This window comes from Leptidea sinapis, chromosome 1 (assembly GCF_905404315.1).
Source record: "Leptidea sinapis chromosome 1, ilLepSina1.1, whole genome shotgun sequence".
In the NCBI taxonomy this organism is placed as follows: domain Eukaryota; kingdom Metazoa; phylum Arthropoda; class Insecta; order Lepidoptera; family Pieridae; genus Leptidea; species Leptidea sinapis.
Genome location: NC_066265.1, coordinates 30470973 through 30489164, shown reverse-complemented (window position 1 = coordinate 30489164; position 18192 = coordinate 30470973). Strand labels below are relative to the sequence as shown.

The 18192-nt window shown below is 34.8% G+C and overlaps 3 protein-coding genes across 5 annotated transcripts in view; 1 reads left to right on the top strand and 2 right to left on the bottom strand.

Moving 5' to 3' along the window:
* The window catches only part of LOC126964668 (germinal-center associated nuclear protein), a 357720-nt gene that overhangs the window by 127250 nt on the left and 212278 nt on the right, over positions 1-18192 (bottom strand). The window lies entirely within an intron of this gene.
* LOC126964780 (C-factor) lies at positions 5426-13661 on the bottom strand. The gene is made up of 5 exons (XM_050808027.1): positions 13437-13661; positions 10552-10603; positions 7446-7636; positions 6893-7042; positions 5426-5978 (listed from the first exon to the last, which is right to left on the bottom strand). The coding sequence occupies exons 1-5, from the start codon at positions 13551-13553 to the stop codon at positions 5754-5756; spliced, it is 735 nt and encodes a 244-aa protein (XP_050663984.1). The 5' UTR covers positions 13554-13661; the 3' UTR covers positions 5426-5753.
* LOC126964550 (thioredoxin reductase 1, mitochondrial) overlaps positions 13137-18192 on the top strand; it is a 20854-nt gene continuing 15798 nt past the window's right edge. The window contains exons 1-3 of one of the 3 annotated variants that reach the window (XM_050807755.1): positions 13137-13393; positions 13997-14056; positions 14239-14459. In XM_050807755.1, the coding sequence (XP_050663712.1) occupies positions 13381-13393; positions 13997-14056; positions 14239-14459 (294 nt within the window). In that variant the 5' untranslated portion in view covers positions 13137-13380. Of the gene's footprint in view, positions 13394-13610; positions 13779-13996; positions 14057-14238; positions 14460-18192 lie in introns of those variants that run through there. The other 2 variants (XM_050807762.1, XM_050807747.1) reach the window with 2 other exon arrangements.

The following is an 18192-nucleotide window of genomic DNA, read 5'->3' as shown; positions in this document are numbered from 1 at the left end:
CTAATAATCACATAATAAATGATAAACAATATGGTTTCCTAAAGGGTCGAAATACCTCTCAGCTGTCAATGAGGTCAACCAGCAACTGAACAACCGTTACCAGGTGCGGGTTGTTTTTGTTGACTTCACTAAAGCATTTGATACACTACGATATCACACGCTATTTTCAAAGCTCAGCCAGGCTGGTATACAGGGGCCTTTGCTGGAGTGGTTCCGCGACTATCACAGCAACCGAAACACCGTCGTGCGCATTAATGGCCAAGACAGTGATCAAATACCTACGCTGAGAGGCACCGCACAGGGCTCGATATTGGGCCCTACCGAATATTTAACTTGCGTCAACGAAATGTGTAACATATTCACGAGGGGCATGTATACCAATTTGCCGATGACACATGCTTAGTGGCGCACGGTAGAAACATCAAAGAGGCACAAGAGATTATGCAAAACAATTTTGACATTCTATGCAAATGGGCCCATGACATGGGCTTAGTTATTAATGTAAGCAAAACAAAACTTTTACATATGCGCTCCCCATATTCAAAAAGTGCCAATCCTACAATTATTGCTCATACGCACACATGTTTGCACGGCAGGCCCGTGCCGGAGCCGTGCGCGTGCGGCCCGCTCCAGCTCGTGGACCAGCACACCTACCTTGGCCTTGTAATTGATGAAAATATAAACTGGAAGCCCCATATTGAGTACGTATGTAATAAGCTACGATCTCTGCGTTCCAAAATAGACATACTTAAACATAAAGTACCATATAATACACTAAGACTACTATATCTTTCTTTGGCAGATTCAGTTATAAGTTATGGAATAAGTAGTTACGGACGAACATACAAAACATACATAGATCAAATCTACAAACTACAACTTAGTATACTTAAAACGATAATACCTGCATACTTATATAAATTTAATAATGAAATCGACGTTTTTAAACATTGCAAAGTGATGTCTGTCTTTGATAAAATAAACATGTCGGTAGTTCTGGAAGAGTATGATAAAATAAAATTGTTAGTAAAAAAAATTAGGCATGATAAACTGCGGACCGGGGTTAATCAAACCAGATATATTTTACCTAGGTATGTTAATGTGTATGGCAAAAGGTCGTGGGAATACATGCTACCTAACATATTAAATAACTTACCTGAAGATCTATACACAATCATTCTCAAAAATAAAAATTCGTGTAAATACGCTTTTAAAAATATGCAGTATACACTAAGAGGAAAAGGGGATGTAATGGCTGGTGCTAACAGTTCTTAATATTTATGTTTATAAGTTAATTTTTTTTATATTTCTATTTCATTTTTTGTTATTTAACAGTATACCTTCTTATGTATAAAAATAAAATATTGATATAAATACTTCTTAAGTACAGTAGTTGTGAGCGAAGTGATGCATTTGCACCACACATAAACCTACACAGGTTTCTGTGGCGCATCTTAGTTTTAAGTTTTCATTGTACTCCTTTTTAATATGAATAAAAAAAAAGTTTCTTATTCCCATTCTTCTCAGGTCTGTGCATGTCTATATACATTTCCGAATGGGTGGTAGTTTTTGATTTTTTATTATATGACAATAAGGGACGAGACGAGCAGGCCGTTCAGCTGATGACAATTGATACGCTCTGCCCATAACAATGCAGTGCCGCTAGGATTCTTGAGAAACCCAAATATTCTGGCTGCACTACAATTGCGCTCGTCACCTTGAGACATAAGATGTTAAGTCCCATTTGCCCTGTAATTTCTCTAGCTACGACCCTTCAGGCCGAAACATAATAATGCTTACACATTACTGTTTCACGATAGAAATAGGCGCCGTTGTAGTACCCCAGTAGCCATGGTAGCCGGCATCCTGTGCAAAAGAGCCTCCCATTGGTTACTGGTTTATTTACTTATCCTATTTTGAATAAAAATATTTGAATTTGAATTCTTTTTTCACTTTTTGCTTACATCACTTGCTTATATGCAATATATCTTGTTGTTTTATTATTTCGACTGTAAAAAAACAATCTTCGGATGATTCTATCAAATTAACTTCTTAAAATTAATATTAGAATGTTTGTCCCTGTTCTTCATTGAAAGTCATATAATAAGCGAACTTGACTGCAAATTGTAATCGCTTAAAATTGAAAGGTCCAAATCCAGTTGATTTAAAGGTATTCTTGGCATAAATACCATTTATCCTTTTTCTTAACCTGTTATTACATTGGCCTCAACGATGTTATTCTTTAGTTGTTTATTGCAGTCTTGCCGAAGATATGTAATGGTAGGTATGGCTGTTTCGGCAAGTTCAGATTTGGCAGTAAAATTATTGGTAAACCAACATTCAATTATTCAATGGTATTCCTATAACATTCAACAAATTTACATTCGGGAGAGAAATTGACATTATCTTTATCATTAGTCATTTTATCGATAGGCTGGTAAATTTTTTTTGTCCCCTGAAACCATTTCTTGGATATTCTTGTTGGTTCCGTTGACATTTTTTTTTGTCGCTAAAATAACTCTTTCTCATAACCATTCTGTATTGATATAATTCTCCATATTTGGGAATATTTCATTGATAAGTTGTTCAGGTGTTTAAAGAACATCACACAATTCATATGTTGTCCGTACAATTTGGCCGCAATTTTTACCTATTGCATTGCATAGGTTCCTTCTTCTTATCATAGTAGATTTTCGAAAAATTCTTGCGACGTATACTCATATTTTTACTGTTAACTTGATGTTTGTACATGTTGCCATATGGGTAATTTCTTCAAGTAGGTATTTAAGGCGAAGAGTAAGCAGAAAACACACAAACAAGCTGTTTTTAGACAAGATTTGTGGTGAAAATATTGCATTTTGAGCTATAGACACTACTTTATCCTGTTACACATACCCTTAAGTCTTACTTGTAGGTTGCTAATGCTTGCTGTTAGTTAAACTTAACACTCCAGAGCTATTATGAATTACCAGTTTTGTTTGCAGTTAAACAAGTTTTTTCTCGGCTTGTTGCATTTGTTTAGTATACTGCTCTCATAAAAATTGTTCTTATAGCTTTTACTTTTTTGTGTTGGTACATTTATTAAGATTAGTAATCAATAATGAGGATTGTGAGCAATTAAACTGTTTGCGCCTGTTAATGTTAAATTTTCGTCCCAAGAATTTTGAAAATATTGGCTTTGTTACATAGGAGCCGTGAACTCATATCGCTCAAGGTCGCCGGCATTTATTGTCGCCTTAAGAAATGATTATAGTCACCATAATTCGATAAACATAAGAGTTCTACGCTTATCTAATTACAAAAAATATCATCGATGCAGTTGTATAATTTATTGGTATTTCAAGCACATGTAGATGGTTTTACTGTCTTGTTGGGTGTTCAAGTGGTAACCGTCTGGACTTTGCCAAAATATTAAGGGATAGGTACTGTAGCGCATCGTAGTTGCAATGTGTTATATAATACATTGTGGCGACACTAAATCCCAGCGACCTTGAGCGATATGAGTTCACGGCTGCCGGCCCGCCATCTATGTAACAAAGCCAATATTTTCAAAATTCTTGCGTGGAAAACAGTTTAATTGCTTACAATCCTCGTTTTTCACTACTAATCTGAATAAATGAACCTACAAAAAAAAGTACAAGCTATAAGAATAACTTTTATGAGAGAAGTACCAAAAAATACGTCACTCCATGTCAAAAAACTTGTTTAACTTCAAAGAAAAGTGGTAGTTCAAAAAGGCTCGGCAGTGTTAACTATAACCAACAGCAAGCATTAGCAACCTACATATAAGACTTAAGGATATGTGTAACAGGATTAAGTAGTGTTCATAACTCGAAATGCTATACTTTCACCACAAAACTTGTCTAAAAACACCATGTTTGCGTGTTTTCTGCTTACTCTTCGCCTTAAAGCTGCATTGTAGAATGAAATCATGATGACTGAATTCACTATCAACTATTACTACTGCAACGTCATCCATTTTAGGTGCATTGGATCTTCTTTATTATATTTCGATGTATAACATTTAATCAGTTGATAGTGTTTATAAAGTAAACGTTGTTACTCTTAGATAATATCTTTCTTTAGCCCCTGAATGTGTGTGCTACGCATATCTAAAAGGTTTTGAATATTTTGGTCTTTCATTTGGTAAAGCCTACCTAATAATACCTATCTAAATTTTAGATCGATAACAATTATTCTTAACTTAGTTAATCATTCTCAGTGTATGAGTATATGACAGAATTTATTAGATGATCTAAATTATAAGTAATTCGTGGAATTTTGAGAGCAGTTTAGAACATTCCGGATCGACTAGGTACTTATAATCTACTCATTTTCATACTTACCTCCTTTTAAAAATTGTAAAATATATACCTATTTTCTAAAGAAAATACTGGAAAATATTGAATATTCTAGGAAGTTTTGGAAAAATTTAGAACATCCTGGAAACGATGGAACATACTGAAAAAATCTAAAATATTGTAGAAAAGTTCTCGATACACTTAATCAACAATAAATATTAATTACACCTTTAAAACGTACATGAATCGTACAATAGAACAGATAGAAGCATCTCATTACACATTTTACCTCCAGCAACCAAACTCCCTTACTTGCAAGTGCACACCTTCTACCACAGCAACCACTTATTTCTGCGATGTATTGTGTACCGGTTTATAGGTATCCTACTGTGACCGCAGTTTCTTATTCGTAAAAATATAGATCATAGAATATCTACTGAGTAGGTAATAGAGAAGTTGAGTTAAACGTGTAAAACATTTTTATTAATTTATTAATGTCTATGAAATCCGATTTTGGTGTTCCAAGATACTGGAACTTTTTCGATAGCGTGGCAATACTTAAATTCGTCAAAAGTTTTTTTATTTTTTGTATGAGACTCTAGCTCTACCCACAATTCTTCTTTGTGTGCCTGTTATCGGCCGATGAACTATCGATCGAATCCAACACAATGACACTCTTAAGATCCACCTATCAGAACTTTTTTCCGTTCGTGGTGTTCCGAGGACGGGACATACCACCTTTAAAACATCGCGAACAACTACCAGCCGGCAACGCTGCTGCGATTCCTCGGGTGTTGGATAAGAATATGGGCGGCGGTGATCACTTAACATAACTAACCAGCGCTCATTTTTGACCCTCTTTCATAAAATTAGACTAAAAAATAGCAGTAGCTATTTAAAAATCCGAACGCCCATTATAAATCAACTTTCCATAATATCATTTTGGAACAGCTGACACTCTTCGTGCCATCTTTTGCGACCACTTATGAGTGAACAAAGTTTTGTTTCCTAAATATATTTTAATTTGTTTGAAAATTTTGTGCGAAAAACCCGTGTGTTCAGTTAATGTCGCAATTGTGGCGCCATGCTTTATACTTATGTACTGATTTGCATAAAAAACACTGTTTTGCATAAAAAAAACTTTATTCGGGTATCACAATAGTGATAGACCTCCTCATATAAAAATTGTGACATGTTATTTAATTCGTTGCCGGTGCCGTAGGTAGTTTCAGGCTGCGTGTATGGGCGTTACGTAACATTATGCGTTAGTTCTCATATAAATGCAGACTGGCGTATATCCATGCAGTCGCTGAGCGCGTACCGGATCCGAGTGCGTTGGATATCAGTCGAAGTGTCTGCACAGGATAACCCGGAAACCGGGAGTTTAAAAAGGCACTTAGACTTAGCGTAGGTACTCATTAATAACTAAATTTAGCCGCTTCCTAAAGATTGTTACCACGGCAGTTCGGAACCATCATACTGAAAGAATTTTCCATTGTCTTCCTCGCGCAGTTTTCCAATCGTATCGAAGATTCCTCTTACGCTCGTGGCGACATCTAGCGGCGCGTTTTTGCCTCCCATATCTGTTTTCACCCAACCGGGATGCATAGAGGCTACTAATATCTGTTCTTTCTTCAAATCAATGCTCATAGATTTTGTTGCTGCATTTAGCGCTGCCTGAAATAATATTAAATATTTACTATTATATACTGTCTGTGATATTTTAAAAGAAGTTTGGCGGGTTCAAATATTGTCACTGTTTTTAATATGAGTGTCACTTGATGGTATGCGATCACTGCTGCCAACATTCTCTTGAGAGGAATCACAGGAAAGTTCCTGGAAATTACTTAATATGTCGAGCTAACTCCATACAGGATAATTATTTTGGAAAAATCAAAGTAATTGTATAAGGACTTTAATTTTCTTAGACATTTTAGCACAACATTGTTTGATAAAAGAAATTTTAATAGTTTTTAAACAAACAGAAACAAAGTTCAACATATATATAATTGAACATTTGAATCCTCTTAAGTGGTTGAAGACGCTTTTTTTAAATATTGTATCGTTCTGGAAACAACGCAAAAGGAAGATTATACCTCAGTACGAAGTGTAGAAAGCTCCTTGAGAATGGAATGTGGAATGCATGTAGATTTTTTTTATGGAATAGGAAGACAAACGAGCGTACGGGTCACCTGTTGTTAAGTGATCACCGCCGCCCACAATCTCTTGCAACACCAGCGGAATCACAGGAGCGTTACCGGCCTTTGAGGAAGGTGTACGCGCTTTTTTTGAAGGTACCCATGTCGTATCGTCCCGGAAACACCGCACAAGGAAGCTCATTCCACAGCTTTGTAGTACGTGGAAGAAAGCTCCTTGAAAACCGCACTGTGGAGGACCGCCACACATCCAGATGGTGAGGATGATATCCTAACTTGTGGCGTGTCGTGCGAAGGTGAAATTCGGCGGCAGGAATCAGGTTAAACAGCCCTTCGGAACACTCCTGATGGACCGAAGATGGAATTGTGCAGCGAGGATCACGTCAAAGAAACACTCCTTGATATTATCAAGAGGAAGAGGCTGGTATAGATTACCTTGGAGCATCGGTACGGGTAAAAACCGCCTTGGTCATTCTGAGCGATGGAACCCAATATGGAACTCATATTAATTACAACTGCTTTGTCCACCCCCATAGTCTTGTCGCTATTGGTTTCAGCTGCCTTCTTGAGCAGAGGAACAAGTGTCTGGAAAATATAAAATAATTTAGCAAACGATATTACTTACGATATGTTGTGATAATAACCTGACCAATTACGATATGTTCTGATAACAACCTGACCAATGAGTATTCAGTGCCCCGCACCCGCTCACCCTAGTTGGTTGACTAAATTATTTGCATTGCGAATATACTTAAGGTATTAGGAGAAGGTATTGAGATGAATTGTAAGAATCAAAGTTAACGATTACCTTATATTTATAATTGAATTTAAGGCCGCGCGTATTTAAACGTGTTATTATAATTTATTATACGTAAACATACTTTAATTAGCGTTTAATCGATACATAAACTATCAATAAATACAATTTTTCCAGTATATTTTGTAAGTCGCGTTTTAGTAGGTAAAGTATTAAATGCAAAGTTCCAACCTTCGTGAGTAGTATCGGCGCAACGGTGTTAATCGTGAAGTTCTCCATCAACTGCTCAGGTTTCACCAAATTTAGTTTAGTGAATTTGGTGGTGATTCCAGCATTGTTTATGAGCAGGTTTAGGCCCTGCTCTCCTGATATCTTAGATACCTGCTCGGCAATATCGTTGTATTGCGCCGTGTTTGTGACATCTAATAAAATAGTATTGACATAATATAATATGTATGTAACTGAGATCTTTATTTGTTGACAAGGGTAATACATTATAGATGATTTAAATACATTTTAGCTCTCCAAGTCGTGCCCGTTATTGAGCATACAAATATTTGGCATATAGAAATTATAATCAAATCATAATAATAATTATAAAACAAAATTGGTTACATCATTAAATAAAGTTAAATTAAATTAATTGCATCATGAAGTTAAAATACTAGCAACCATATCATTATTAAGAAAAATTATTATAAATGTCATAGTTACATTAAAAGTTATGTTAAAAATACGTTGTTACTAAATACATATTTGTCAATATTACTTCAAAGTCCTTTTCTATTAAAAATTCACTGACCTTATAATAACATCTATGAGCTAAATATATTTTAAGTTTATGTTTAAATTCTCTTTTAGGCCAGTTACTCACATGCTCTGGTAATTTATTATAAATTTGTTGTGCCATGCAGATTATACTTGAGTGTTTTAAAGTGGTGTTTGCTTTCTCCAGACATAAGCAATTTTCAAAAAATAAATTTCTCGTTTGGCCTTCGGATCTCGTTTTGTAAAGGTGGGGGTTGTCTTTTACGAAGACTGCTACTTCCAGAATATATAGCGCAGGAAACGTTAAAATACTGTGATTTTTAAAGTAGGGTACGCAACTGTCTGTAATTGGGATGATTACTTCTGTATAGATAGATAGATAAAAGATCTCTTAAATTAAGAGTTGGTCTCCGCTGCGCTCCAGCTAGATTTTATTACGGCAACTATTAGATGCTTGTGTGCGTGGCATCTTGACACTCAATGGCATCTTTCAAATTTTGTAACATACGCTTCGAATTATTTTACATTGTAATTAATAAAATACAAAATACTTACTGATGGCGTGTGATCCCAGTGTCTTTCTTATTTATTGTAGTATTATTTTTACAAAGTTGCATTTTAACGCAAAGTTGCATTTTTTGCGCAACTCGGCATTTTAGTTTCAATTATTAGCAAAGTTTAATAGAACATGTGGTTCGAGTATGCCAGTTGGGTGTAGTATTAGTTACCGCACTTTGCGACTATGCCTGTGGCATCTAGTTGGAGTGCAGCGGAGACCAATCCTTAATCTAAGTTCTATCTATATAAATAAAAATCAATGTTTGTATGTTTGTTCCGAACCGAATAGCATAAGGAAAATGCCTTCCGAAACCGTTCATCAGATTGAAAATATATGTATATACACCGGCGGTGAGTACAATTGGCTTAGTTTACCTACACTTCAAATTAAATACATTTTTTTTCTTATCTAAAATGGTTAAGTATGTTGGTAAAATTTTGATTTTATCACGGACGAGTAAAAAAAGAAGGACTCCGCGCCGTGATATTAACAAGTGAAGCACCGTTATGCTAGTGTGTGTGCGGTTACGGGGGATACTAGTTACACAATTTTTTCTCCCTTAAATAATCATATACAAATACTCAAACAGTTTTTTGTTTCGATTTTTTCACAACGCACGACGGCATTTTATAATATTTTATTGAGACGCAAACTGATCTGTCAATGACGACGACAATTCTCATAATGGCCGCCTATCGGCCTGTAGTAGTGTAAGTGTGTGCGTGGGGCTATGTATTTACACGTTAATCGGCATGTGTTGGTGCTACAACACATGCCGATTAATAAGGACTCCGTGTCTATGTTAGTAGACACGGAGTCCTTATTTTTTTACTAGTGCGTGGATTTTATAATACTATATAATTTTTGTAACTACAGTTGAAAGTGTTTTTGTTTATTATATTTAGCTACTTTGACCCAATCCGGTGAATGAGATGCAATAAGATGACGCTAGCATGATAGCATGAGCGTGGACTTTGCAGAGTTATTGAAGTAGCTTTATTATTATGTACTATATAGCATTGTAGTATTAAAAAATGCAGAACGGCGCTTCTATAGGACCGATTCCGTTCTGTGGGGTAATGTACTCCGAACTGTATCAAAAAGAATCAATTTAATAACTAGGTCATAAACTAGAAAAAAGGCACAAGTGAAAAACCGAGGAAAAAGACGTGTTATATCCATGCTACTGCAAAGGTATTGTATATATACAAAGGTAAGTAATTATTTAATTGTATGTGCTGCTATTCGCGCAATTTATAACCTACCTAGGTTATAAATTGCGCGAATAGATTATTTAGGATCACCTAAAGAATCATTAAGAGAAAAATTTAAAGAAATAAACATTTTTAGACTGTTGCTTCTCAATACATTTTTGAAAATGTTCTGTATGTTCATAAGCACATTGAAGAATTTTCTAGAAACTATGACATTCATAATGTTAACACGAGGAACAAACATAAACTTGTTATACCTACTACTCGGTTGGGTCGAGTTAGTAAGTCTTTTGTTGGGCGATGTATATGCTTCTACAACATGATCCCAGAAAATGTACAAAACAAATGTGTTACGCAGTTTAAAAGAATTGTTAAAAAACGTTTGTGTGGGTTAAGGTTACTATAGCATAAACGATTTTTTTAATGACACCACGGACTGGGAATAAAGCGAACACCCCCCAGGCTCTTTAATTATAAATGTTTATTGTACGATATCACATTCAAATCCATATTTTATATAAAAAAAAGAAGCCCGCTGAGTTTCTTGCACCCATTCTTCTCAGGTCTGAGGCAGTCTCTTTTGAATGGGTGGTAAGTAGTTTTTGATGTTCAATAAGTGATTTTAAATCCTATTTTGAATAAAAATATTTCAATTTGAATTTAATGTAATTGTAACAACGTAAACTTAATATTATCTATAATTATATTTATCAGTCTGAATTTCTTTAAACTGAAGTTATCTACAAGATACAATACTTGATCATATCTATAATAATAATTATCATGTAATAATTACCTAAATTTAAGATGTGTAAATTATCATGCACTTCAGACAAAGATTTCAGCTCCTGTAACATATTAAAACAAACTTAGTTAGTAAAAAAACAATATTAGGTAGGTTTACAAAAACTACAATAGAGGAAGGTAGATAAACGAATAAAATTAATCATTTTACTGCTCGATAACAATAACTGTTAGATTACATTTATATTTTATAACCATAATACATATTATTATTATGTATTTCAAAGACTGGATACACATATAGATATATATATAAATTACGTGTCACGTCATTTGTCCGCGATGGACTCCTAAACTAAGGCCCTCCGCGCACTAGGCAGCCACGAATTCCTGGCTGCGGCAGCCAATACGACGCGCCTGTTTGCACGGCAGCCAGCTGGCTGCGGTCAGTCTCCGCGCATTTGTTGTAGCAGCTAGACGTATTTTGGGTTCCGAAATTTTTTAAGAAAAATGACATTCGATACAGATAAATTTATTCGGGAAATTGATAGCCGTAAAGCAATTTGGGATATAACATCAGAAGAATACAGTGATCGTGATTTAAAGAAAAGAAGTTGGGAAGAAGTCACGAACATAATGTGCTCGGAAATAATTATAAGACTATATCGCTCGACGGAAGGATCTAGACTAGTCGTCGATTGGCTGCTATAACTGATGCGCGGAGGGCCTTAAGAACGGATTTTAATGGGGATTACTTCATGGAGTGCAAGTAATTATTTTTATTTTCAATAGTTGTTTTGTATGGACATATTTTCTATGAGAAATTTAGTGATGCACGGTTTGACAGATCCAATGTAAAACAATTTCATTATAACAGCAGGGAACATTTTTTACGAAATGATTCTTCTTTGATTAATGTTTTGAAATATTATTGGCGAATTCCTATTAAACAGTATTTTTTTATTATCTACAGAACAACGTCTGTCGGGTCAGCTAGTATATGTAGGTATTATAAAGAAAGAGTAGGTATGACAATAATCTAATAAGCACAACAGAGCAAGCACATGGTTCTGTTAAGGAGTTCCGATACCCACCTTCCTGCTTGGCCGGAATAAACGCTTTAAAACCGCGGTTAGCTCAGGGACACATATTCTGAGCACGATGTAAAAATGAGATCTGACCCGCTCAACTTCTTTACGTCCAAAGAACACATCGCTCGATTAACAGTTTTCTGTCTGAACTGTGGGCGAGGTGGCTTTCCATCGTCAAGACTCGAGTTGGAGGCAAATAGAGTGGCCAGAAGATCCGCTTTCTCTTTTGTCGTGTTAGCCAGGATGTCATTCCTCATGTGAGGGCGATGGGCAATTTATCACTTTAAGAATCAGGAGGGGCGGGTTTTTTTACGTCTTTAGAAGTTTGCAGTTCAGATTCAGTCGACTGCTGCTTTAACTGACCCAGCGAACCAGGGCTGTGATTTATTACTGATCCGTACTACAGAGCTTGATATGAAAATATCAATGCCCTCTATATATATATATCACTGCACTGGGATAATCCAAAGGGCAACAAACCCTGCCTCCTATCGGAACGCATTAATTTTTTTTCCGTTTCAAATTTAATAAAAAAAAAAAAAAAAAAAAAAAAAAATAGGTAATTGCCCAGTAATGGGCTTCTGGATTGATGCTCAGTGAAATTATAATAAAATTAAAAAAAACGTTTTAAATAGTAAATAAATGGACTTTACAATTTAAGTTCAATAGATTTTTGAAGTAAAACTTCTTTAGGCGTGACTTGGGGGTAACTCAAAAATTTTTCTGACGGAACTAACGCTCAGTACAAAAGTCAATTGAAAGAATTTTTAAGCCGAAATCATAAGTGTAGTTCAAACAGAAGAATGATTAAATTAATCAAATAAACCTTTCTTGGGCAATGAACTAGTTATATTTCACTACCGATTAATAAAAAATGTGTGTATTTAATGTACCAAAACATTTTGAATAGCGTTTTGCTGTATGTTTTATGCATGCCGACCCTTACGTGGGCGCACGTCGCCTTGGCACTTTATTTAACTCGTAAAGTTATGACGATTACTATATATATTTGGGGTGGATTATTTATAATTTTGACGCATTAATTTATAATATTTAAAAAAAATTGTCAAAGTTGGTAAGTATTTGAAATCTTAGGTGTGTAGGTATACTTTTGGTTTTATATACAAATAACATTCAAACTAAAAATTTAGAAGAGCATAAACTAACTAAACCTAATATTTCAATCCATTTTATTTATATTTTACTATTATTCACTGATCCCAAAAAAACGGTCAGAAAAACTTTGTCTTCCTACGGAAATCAGAACCATTAGTACTACTACTAGTTCTCTATAATATTCTGTTATTTCTGATTTGTATGTCTTTAACTCAAAATTAAGCGTCAGCTTCACACGAAAAAACCAGGAACATAAACTTTCATTGCACTTACACCATCCGAATCCTTTGCATGAAATTCTCCATCTTAAATGATTTCAATACTTATCAGTTTTTAGTCTGTGAAGTGCGAAATCAATAGAGAACGATAACGTCATAAATAGTGACGTCATGTCATTACTCATTTGACAAGTCACTATTGCAAGCGGTCTTTCGAGTTTTAGTAGGTATTTAAAACCTTACTGCTGTCTCTTTCTCACATTTATCTACTGTGAACTGTGAAAAAATAGTGAACTGTGAAGTCAGAAGTGTTTAGTGTGATTTGTGAACAACTTCTACAATTTACATAAATATTACTACTAATCAGTACCTACTCAGTTTGAGTTCAGTTATTACCACAGAACACGTTATTAGTTATTACTTATTCGTTCGTCTGTAGTGAACAATTATCAAAACATGGCACCGATAGGTAAGTGAAAATTGTTTAAAATTATATATCATAGAATACTTACCTCGGAGGTTTTACGGCAGGTTGCGAAAATATTTCCGGCCTTTTTGTTTTCTATTAGAAATTTAACCATTCCGAGACCGAGGCCTCTGTTTGCTCCAGTAATTAATACAGTATTCATTGTGAAACACTTTTATTGGACTGAAAAGACGAGAAATAATAGTGATTTGGTTAAAACTGTCTGCAGTCTGCTTTTTGACCTTTGATTATTTCGTACTGTATCTATCTGTCATAAAGTTGCACGTCAAGATGACAATTTTTAATAATTTCATGAAGATTTATTATATTGTGAAACCGCGGAAAAGGAATGATGCACTTGTGTTCTTGGCAAAAAGAACATTTTCTCGTAAGTCGACCTATTCATTGCAATCTTCGCCATAACCTTGAATTAGTTACTCACCAACTAACCTCATTGCTCGATATTGCAACATAATAGTAATATCTGTTTTGTTTAGGTAGAGTAATCTGTATTTTTCCATAACAAATATTCGCCATACCTTTGTTTCGATAAATAATTAAAATGAAATAATATTAAAACTCAAAATCTTTGGCTGGTGTTGCCAGGATGGATGTGTTGTAGCCGTAAGACTAAATCAGTAAGCCCCATAAGCCCACTTGACAAAGGTATTCCCTTGTATTTTATTGATGTATTGTGTTGTCTACAGCTTGCAATAAAAGTGAGGTTTGTTTAATTGCTGTTATAAAATTAAGAACCCACCAATGTTAGTGTAAATTCACAAGACTTATATAACAGTCTGCTGTGCAATTGTTATGCCTTTAGCTTGAAGTACACTTGAATATTGTAGATGGGACATATGATTATGATTTGGCGGTGATTGGTGGTGGTTCTGGAGGTCTTGCCTGTGCTAAAGAAGCAGTAAATCAGGGTGCTCGAGTTGCTGTGTTAGATTATGTGACACCCTCGCCACAAGGTACAAAATGGGGTCTCGGAGGGACATGTGTAAATGTTGGGTGTATTCCAAAGAAGTTGATGCATCAGGCTGCAATTCTAGGAGAGAGTATACATGTAAGTATTGTGAATAACAATTTACTTAATTCAAAACATAAATAATAAAGTATTGTAATAATATATCCAGATTACAATATATTATTGTAATCTCTTGCGCCCTTATTCATAATGGTCCGCTAACTTTAAACAGCCGCTAAGGAGGGTTTTTCTCATTCTGACTCATGTCAATAGAAGAAGATAGAGTGCAAATTAGCAATGCTTTAAATAAGCAGACTATTATGAATAAGGGGGTTGGAACCTATAGTTAAAAACTATATATATACACATAATGTCTAGTCTAAAATCATTAGTATACCATAAGTGCTCACTTTTATAGAACAGACGTAGTAATACCATATTAGTTAGCAATACTGCAATTATCTCAATCCCTTTACTGTGATGTTATTTTGTTTATTATAGGAATTGGTAAGTGACTTTTCCTGAATGACCCTCCAATCCTTCCCTGTTTCCTTCCTTGGACTTTTGGTGATCACAATCTTAAAGGTAACCTAATTCTTTATATAACTCTTAGACTTTGAGCTACTTTCACAAAAAGCAAAGGCTTTGATTGGATCAAAGTATGAATGTGCAATGTCTGCTATTATTATAATTCTATTCCATTTGTAAACAGAAATGACATCAAAAGTATAGTTTCTAGTATACTAAGCACTTGTGTAAACTGTTCATTTTTATCTATTTAAGTTCTCACTCTGTTCTTGTACACTCTCATATATAAACTGAGTCTTTAGAGTGTATTAATATTGTCAGTATAACAACAAATTTATAATATAAGAAAAACTAAGCAAAACAATATTGCTTAGTTTAAAAAAATATACACTGCTAATACATCTGATGGAAAAATTCAATGAATGAAAATGATTATTTTATACCTTACCTACCTACCTTTTGTGATAGAATAATTACTAAGTATATGAACATCCTAATCTTTGATATTGTGGCACAGAAATAGATTAGAACTACTTCATATAATAATAATACTTTGATACTATTTTTTTATCTATTAAGCCCTTTTTATTCTGGGTTAGAGTATGTCTCTTAACTCGGTATGCCGCTTGGCAAAGGCCTCCTCTAGCTCTTTCCATTGGAGTCTGTCTTGGGTCACCCTTCTCCAGTTCGGGCCCGATGTGAGTTTGAGTCCATCCTCCCATCTTGTTCGAGGTCTCCTCTGGCTCCGTGTGCAACCTCTTGGATACCAATCTATGACAATTCTGCTCCATTTCTCCCAGCCATCCCTCAACATGTGGCCAGTCCATCTCCACTTCTGCTGATCTATTTTATTAAGTATGTCTTTTACTTTAGTTTTTTGTCTCAGGTCTTCATTTCTAATTTTTTAATTAGATTTATCAACATCTAGTATCAAAATACTAGTTATTGATAAATCTAATTCAGATATTCTCAAGAATTAAATCATCTCTGCTGAGTAACTATCCATTTAATAATATAGGCCGACAGTAAATATTATTGCTTCAATTTTAGAGCGACAAAAATAGGCCAGAAATATTAGTTTTGATATCTTTTTTACAAAAGTATGGCGCAGTCAATCCCTCATAGCTCACATGTCCACATTGCACTCTGTCGGCTAATGGGGAAGCTTCCTTAGATCTCTAAACATAAATACAGTCATTTTGTTTGTTAAAATGTTGCTCTGTTGTAAAAATTTTCTCATCTTGCAAATTTTTCTGTGACCTCCATTTGTGTACCTCCAGTTAAGAAATGACCAGTATGTCTCTTATAGGCTGCAAGTCATTTAAAATTGTTTTGCTGACCCTTAGTAAAATTTTTGAAAAATTAATTTTAAGCCAAATGCTTACTTATTTTAACTCTCATAAGTAACTTTACTAGACTTTACTAGGGGACATTCAACAACGGATGCAGGTGTTGAGCAAATCAAGAATATTTTTATGCCTGGTAGGAATCGCAGAATGCACTTGGCTTTTGATTGCTTCAACGCTTGTCAGGAAGCTATGTCACTATGGCATAAAAGGAACCACACTCGATCTTCTGACTTCATATCAAAACAATTGAATTCAGAAGGTTGATGTGAATGGCAGGAGATCTCCTGGGACTCTTCTCAGTATGGGGGTACCACAAGGATCTATTCTTGGAACATTCCTCTTCCTTATCTATATAAGTGGTCTTCCTAATCTTATAGAGAAAAAACATAAGTTAGTGTTTGCAGTGTTTGCGGACGACACTTCTCTGATTTTCAAAGTGAAAAGAAACCAAGGTATCAAACATCATATACTGGTTTAGCACTAATAACCTATTGTTAAATAGCAAGAAAACGAAATATATAAAATTCACCGTACCAAATGTCAAAAATGTAGATGAAAGTGTTTTCTTAAACAGAAAGGTGATAAAACCGGTGGAATCTGCTATATTTCTTGGCATTACTCTGGATTCCAAATTTCAATGGGGCCCCCATATTGAAGGATTGGCGAACAGACTTAGTTCTCCAGCATACGCGGTTAAAAAGATTAGACAATTAATTGACATAGATACGGCGCGACTTGTTAGTTATTTTCCTTACCTTAGTTATTTTCATAGTGTTATGTCCTATGGTATATTGGTATGGGGCAATGCTGCCGATATTAATACAATATTTGTGCTGCAGAAGAGGGCTATTCGCGCTATTTATAACCTAGGTCCTAAAGAATCATTGAGAGCCAAATTCAAAGAAATGGACATCTTGACTGTTGCTTCTCAATATATTCTTGATAATGTAATGTATGTTCATAGGTTGATAAGTGAATTTGCTAGAAACTGTCATAACCATAATGTTAACACCAGGAACAGACATAAACTTATAATGCCTACTACGCGGATATGTTGAGTTAGTATGTCTTTAAGTATTACGTTATTCAAAAGAATCGTTAAAGACGTCTGTGTGGTAAAGGTTACTATAACATAAATGACTTTCTTAATGAAACCACAGATTGCGAATGGAGCGACCGCCCTCAGGCTATTAAATAATAAGTTTAATTGTACAATATTACTTTCTAAACATATTTTTTTGATAAAAAAAAACTCGCTAAGTTTGTAGCGCCCGTTCTTCTCAGGTCTGAGGCATCGAATATAATATCGCCAAATATTGTAGAATGTATTGGCGCCAAAATGATAAAACTCAATGAACAATCATATAAAAATGACAGATTCCAAATTCAAATATATTATTTTGTTTATCAAATTTATTTTAATTGTAACGGTATTTATGGCCAGACTAAGTATATTATATTCCCTGATCCCTTCAGCCCAAGCCCACATTCGCCAATTAAAATCAACTTTACCCTCTGGATGTGTGGCGTTTCTCCTCAGTGCGGTCTTCTAGAACTTTCTATGACTACCGCAGTATGGAATGAGCTTCTTTGTGCTGTGTTTCCAGAACTATACGACGTGGGTACCTAAAGTGTGGTGTTGCATTGTATTTACCAGGTGATTTGGGTCACCGTTTTCGCTTTTCTTCCCCACCCATAAAAAAGAGAGGAATATCACAATGAATTTTTTTTTTTCAATAAAAAATGATAGATCATTTAAATAGGCTTACACTAAACGCTATTTAATCGTCACTATAAATATTTCTTTTAAATAACTGAATCTACCACATGTTCGGAAAATATAACTCAAAAAAGAGCTCGTGACATGAACATACGAGAAGCTCAACGACCACTTCTCGAATCAATCAGTATTTTAAAATGGCATTGATATACCTACATAATTAATTAGTTTATAA

Bases quoted from the DNA above. Each gene is read 5' to 3' on its own strand.
- LOC126964780 (XM_050808027.1), bottom strand. From the start codon at position 13,553: ATGAATACTGTATTAATTACTGGAGCAAACAGAGGCCTCGGTCTCGGA. The intron at 10,604-13,436 runs GTAAGTATTCTA...AATATGTTACAG, and splicing joins CCTGCCGTAAAACCTCCGAG to GAGCTGAAATCTTTGTCTGA. The intron at 5,979-6,892 runs GTAATCTATACC...ATATTATTTCAG, and splicing joins ACCCGTACCGATGCTCCAAG to GCAGCGCTAAATGCAGCAAC.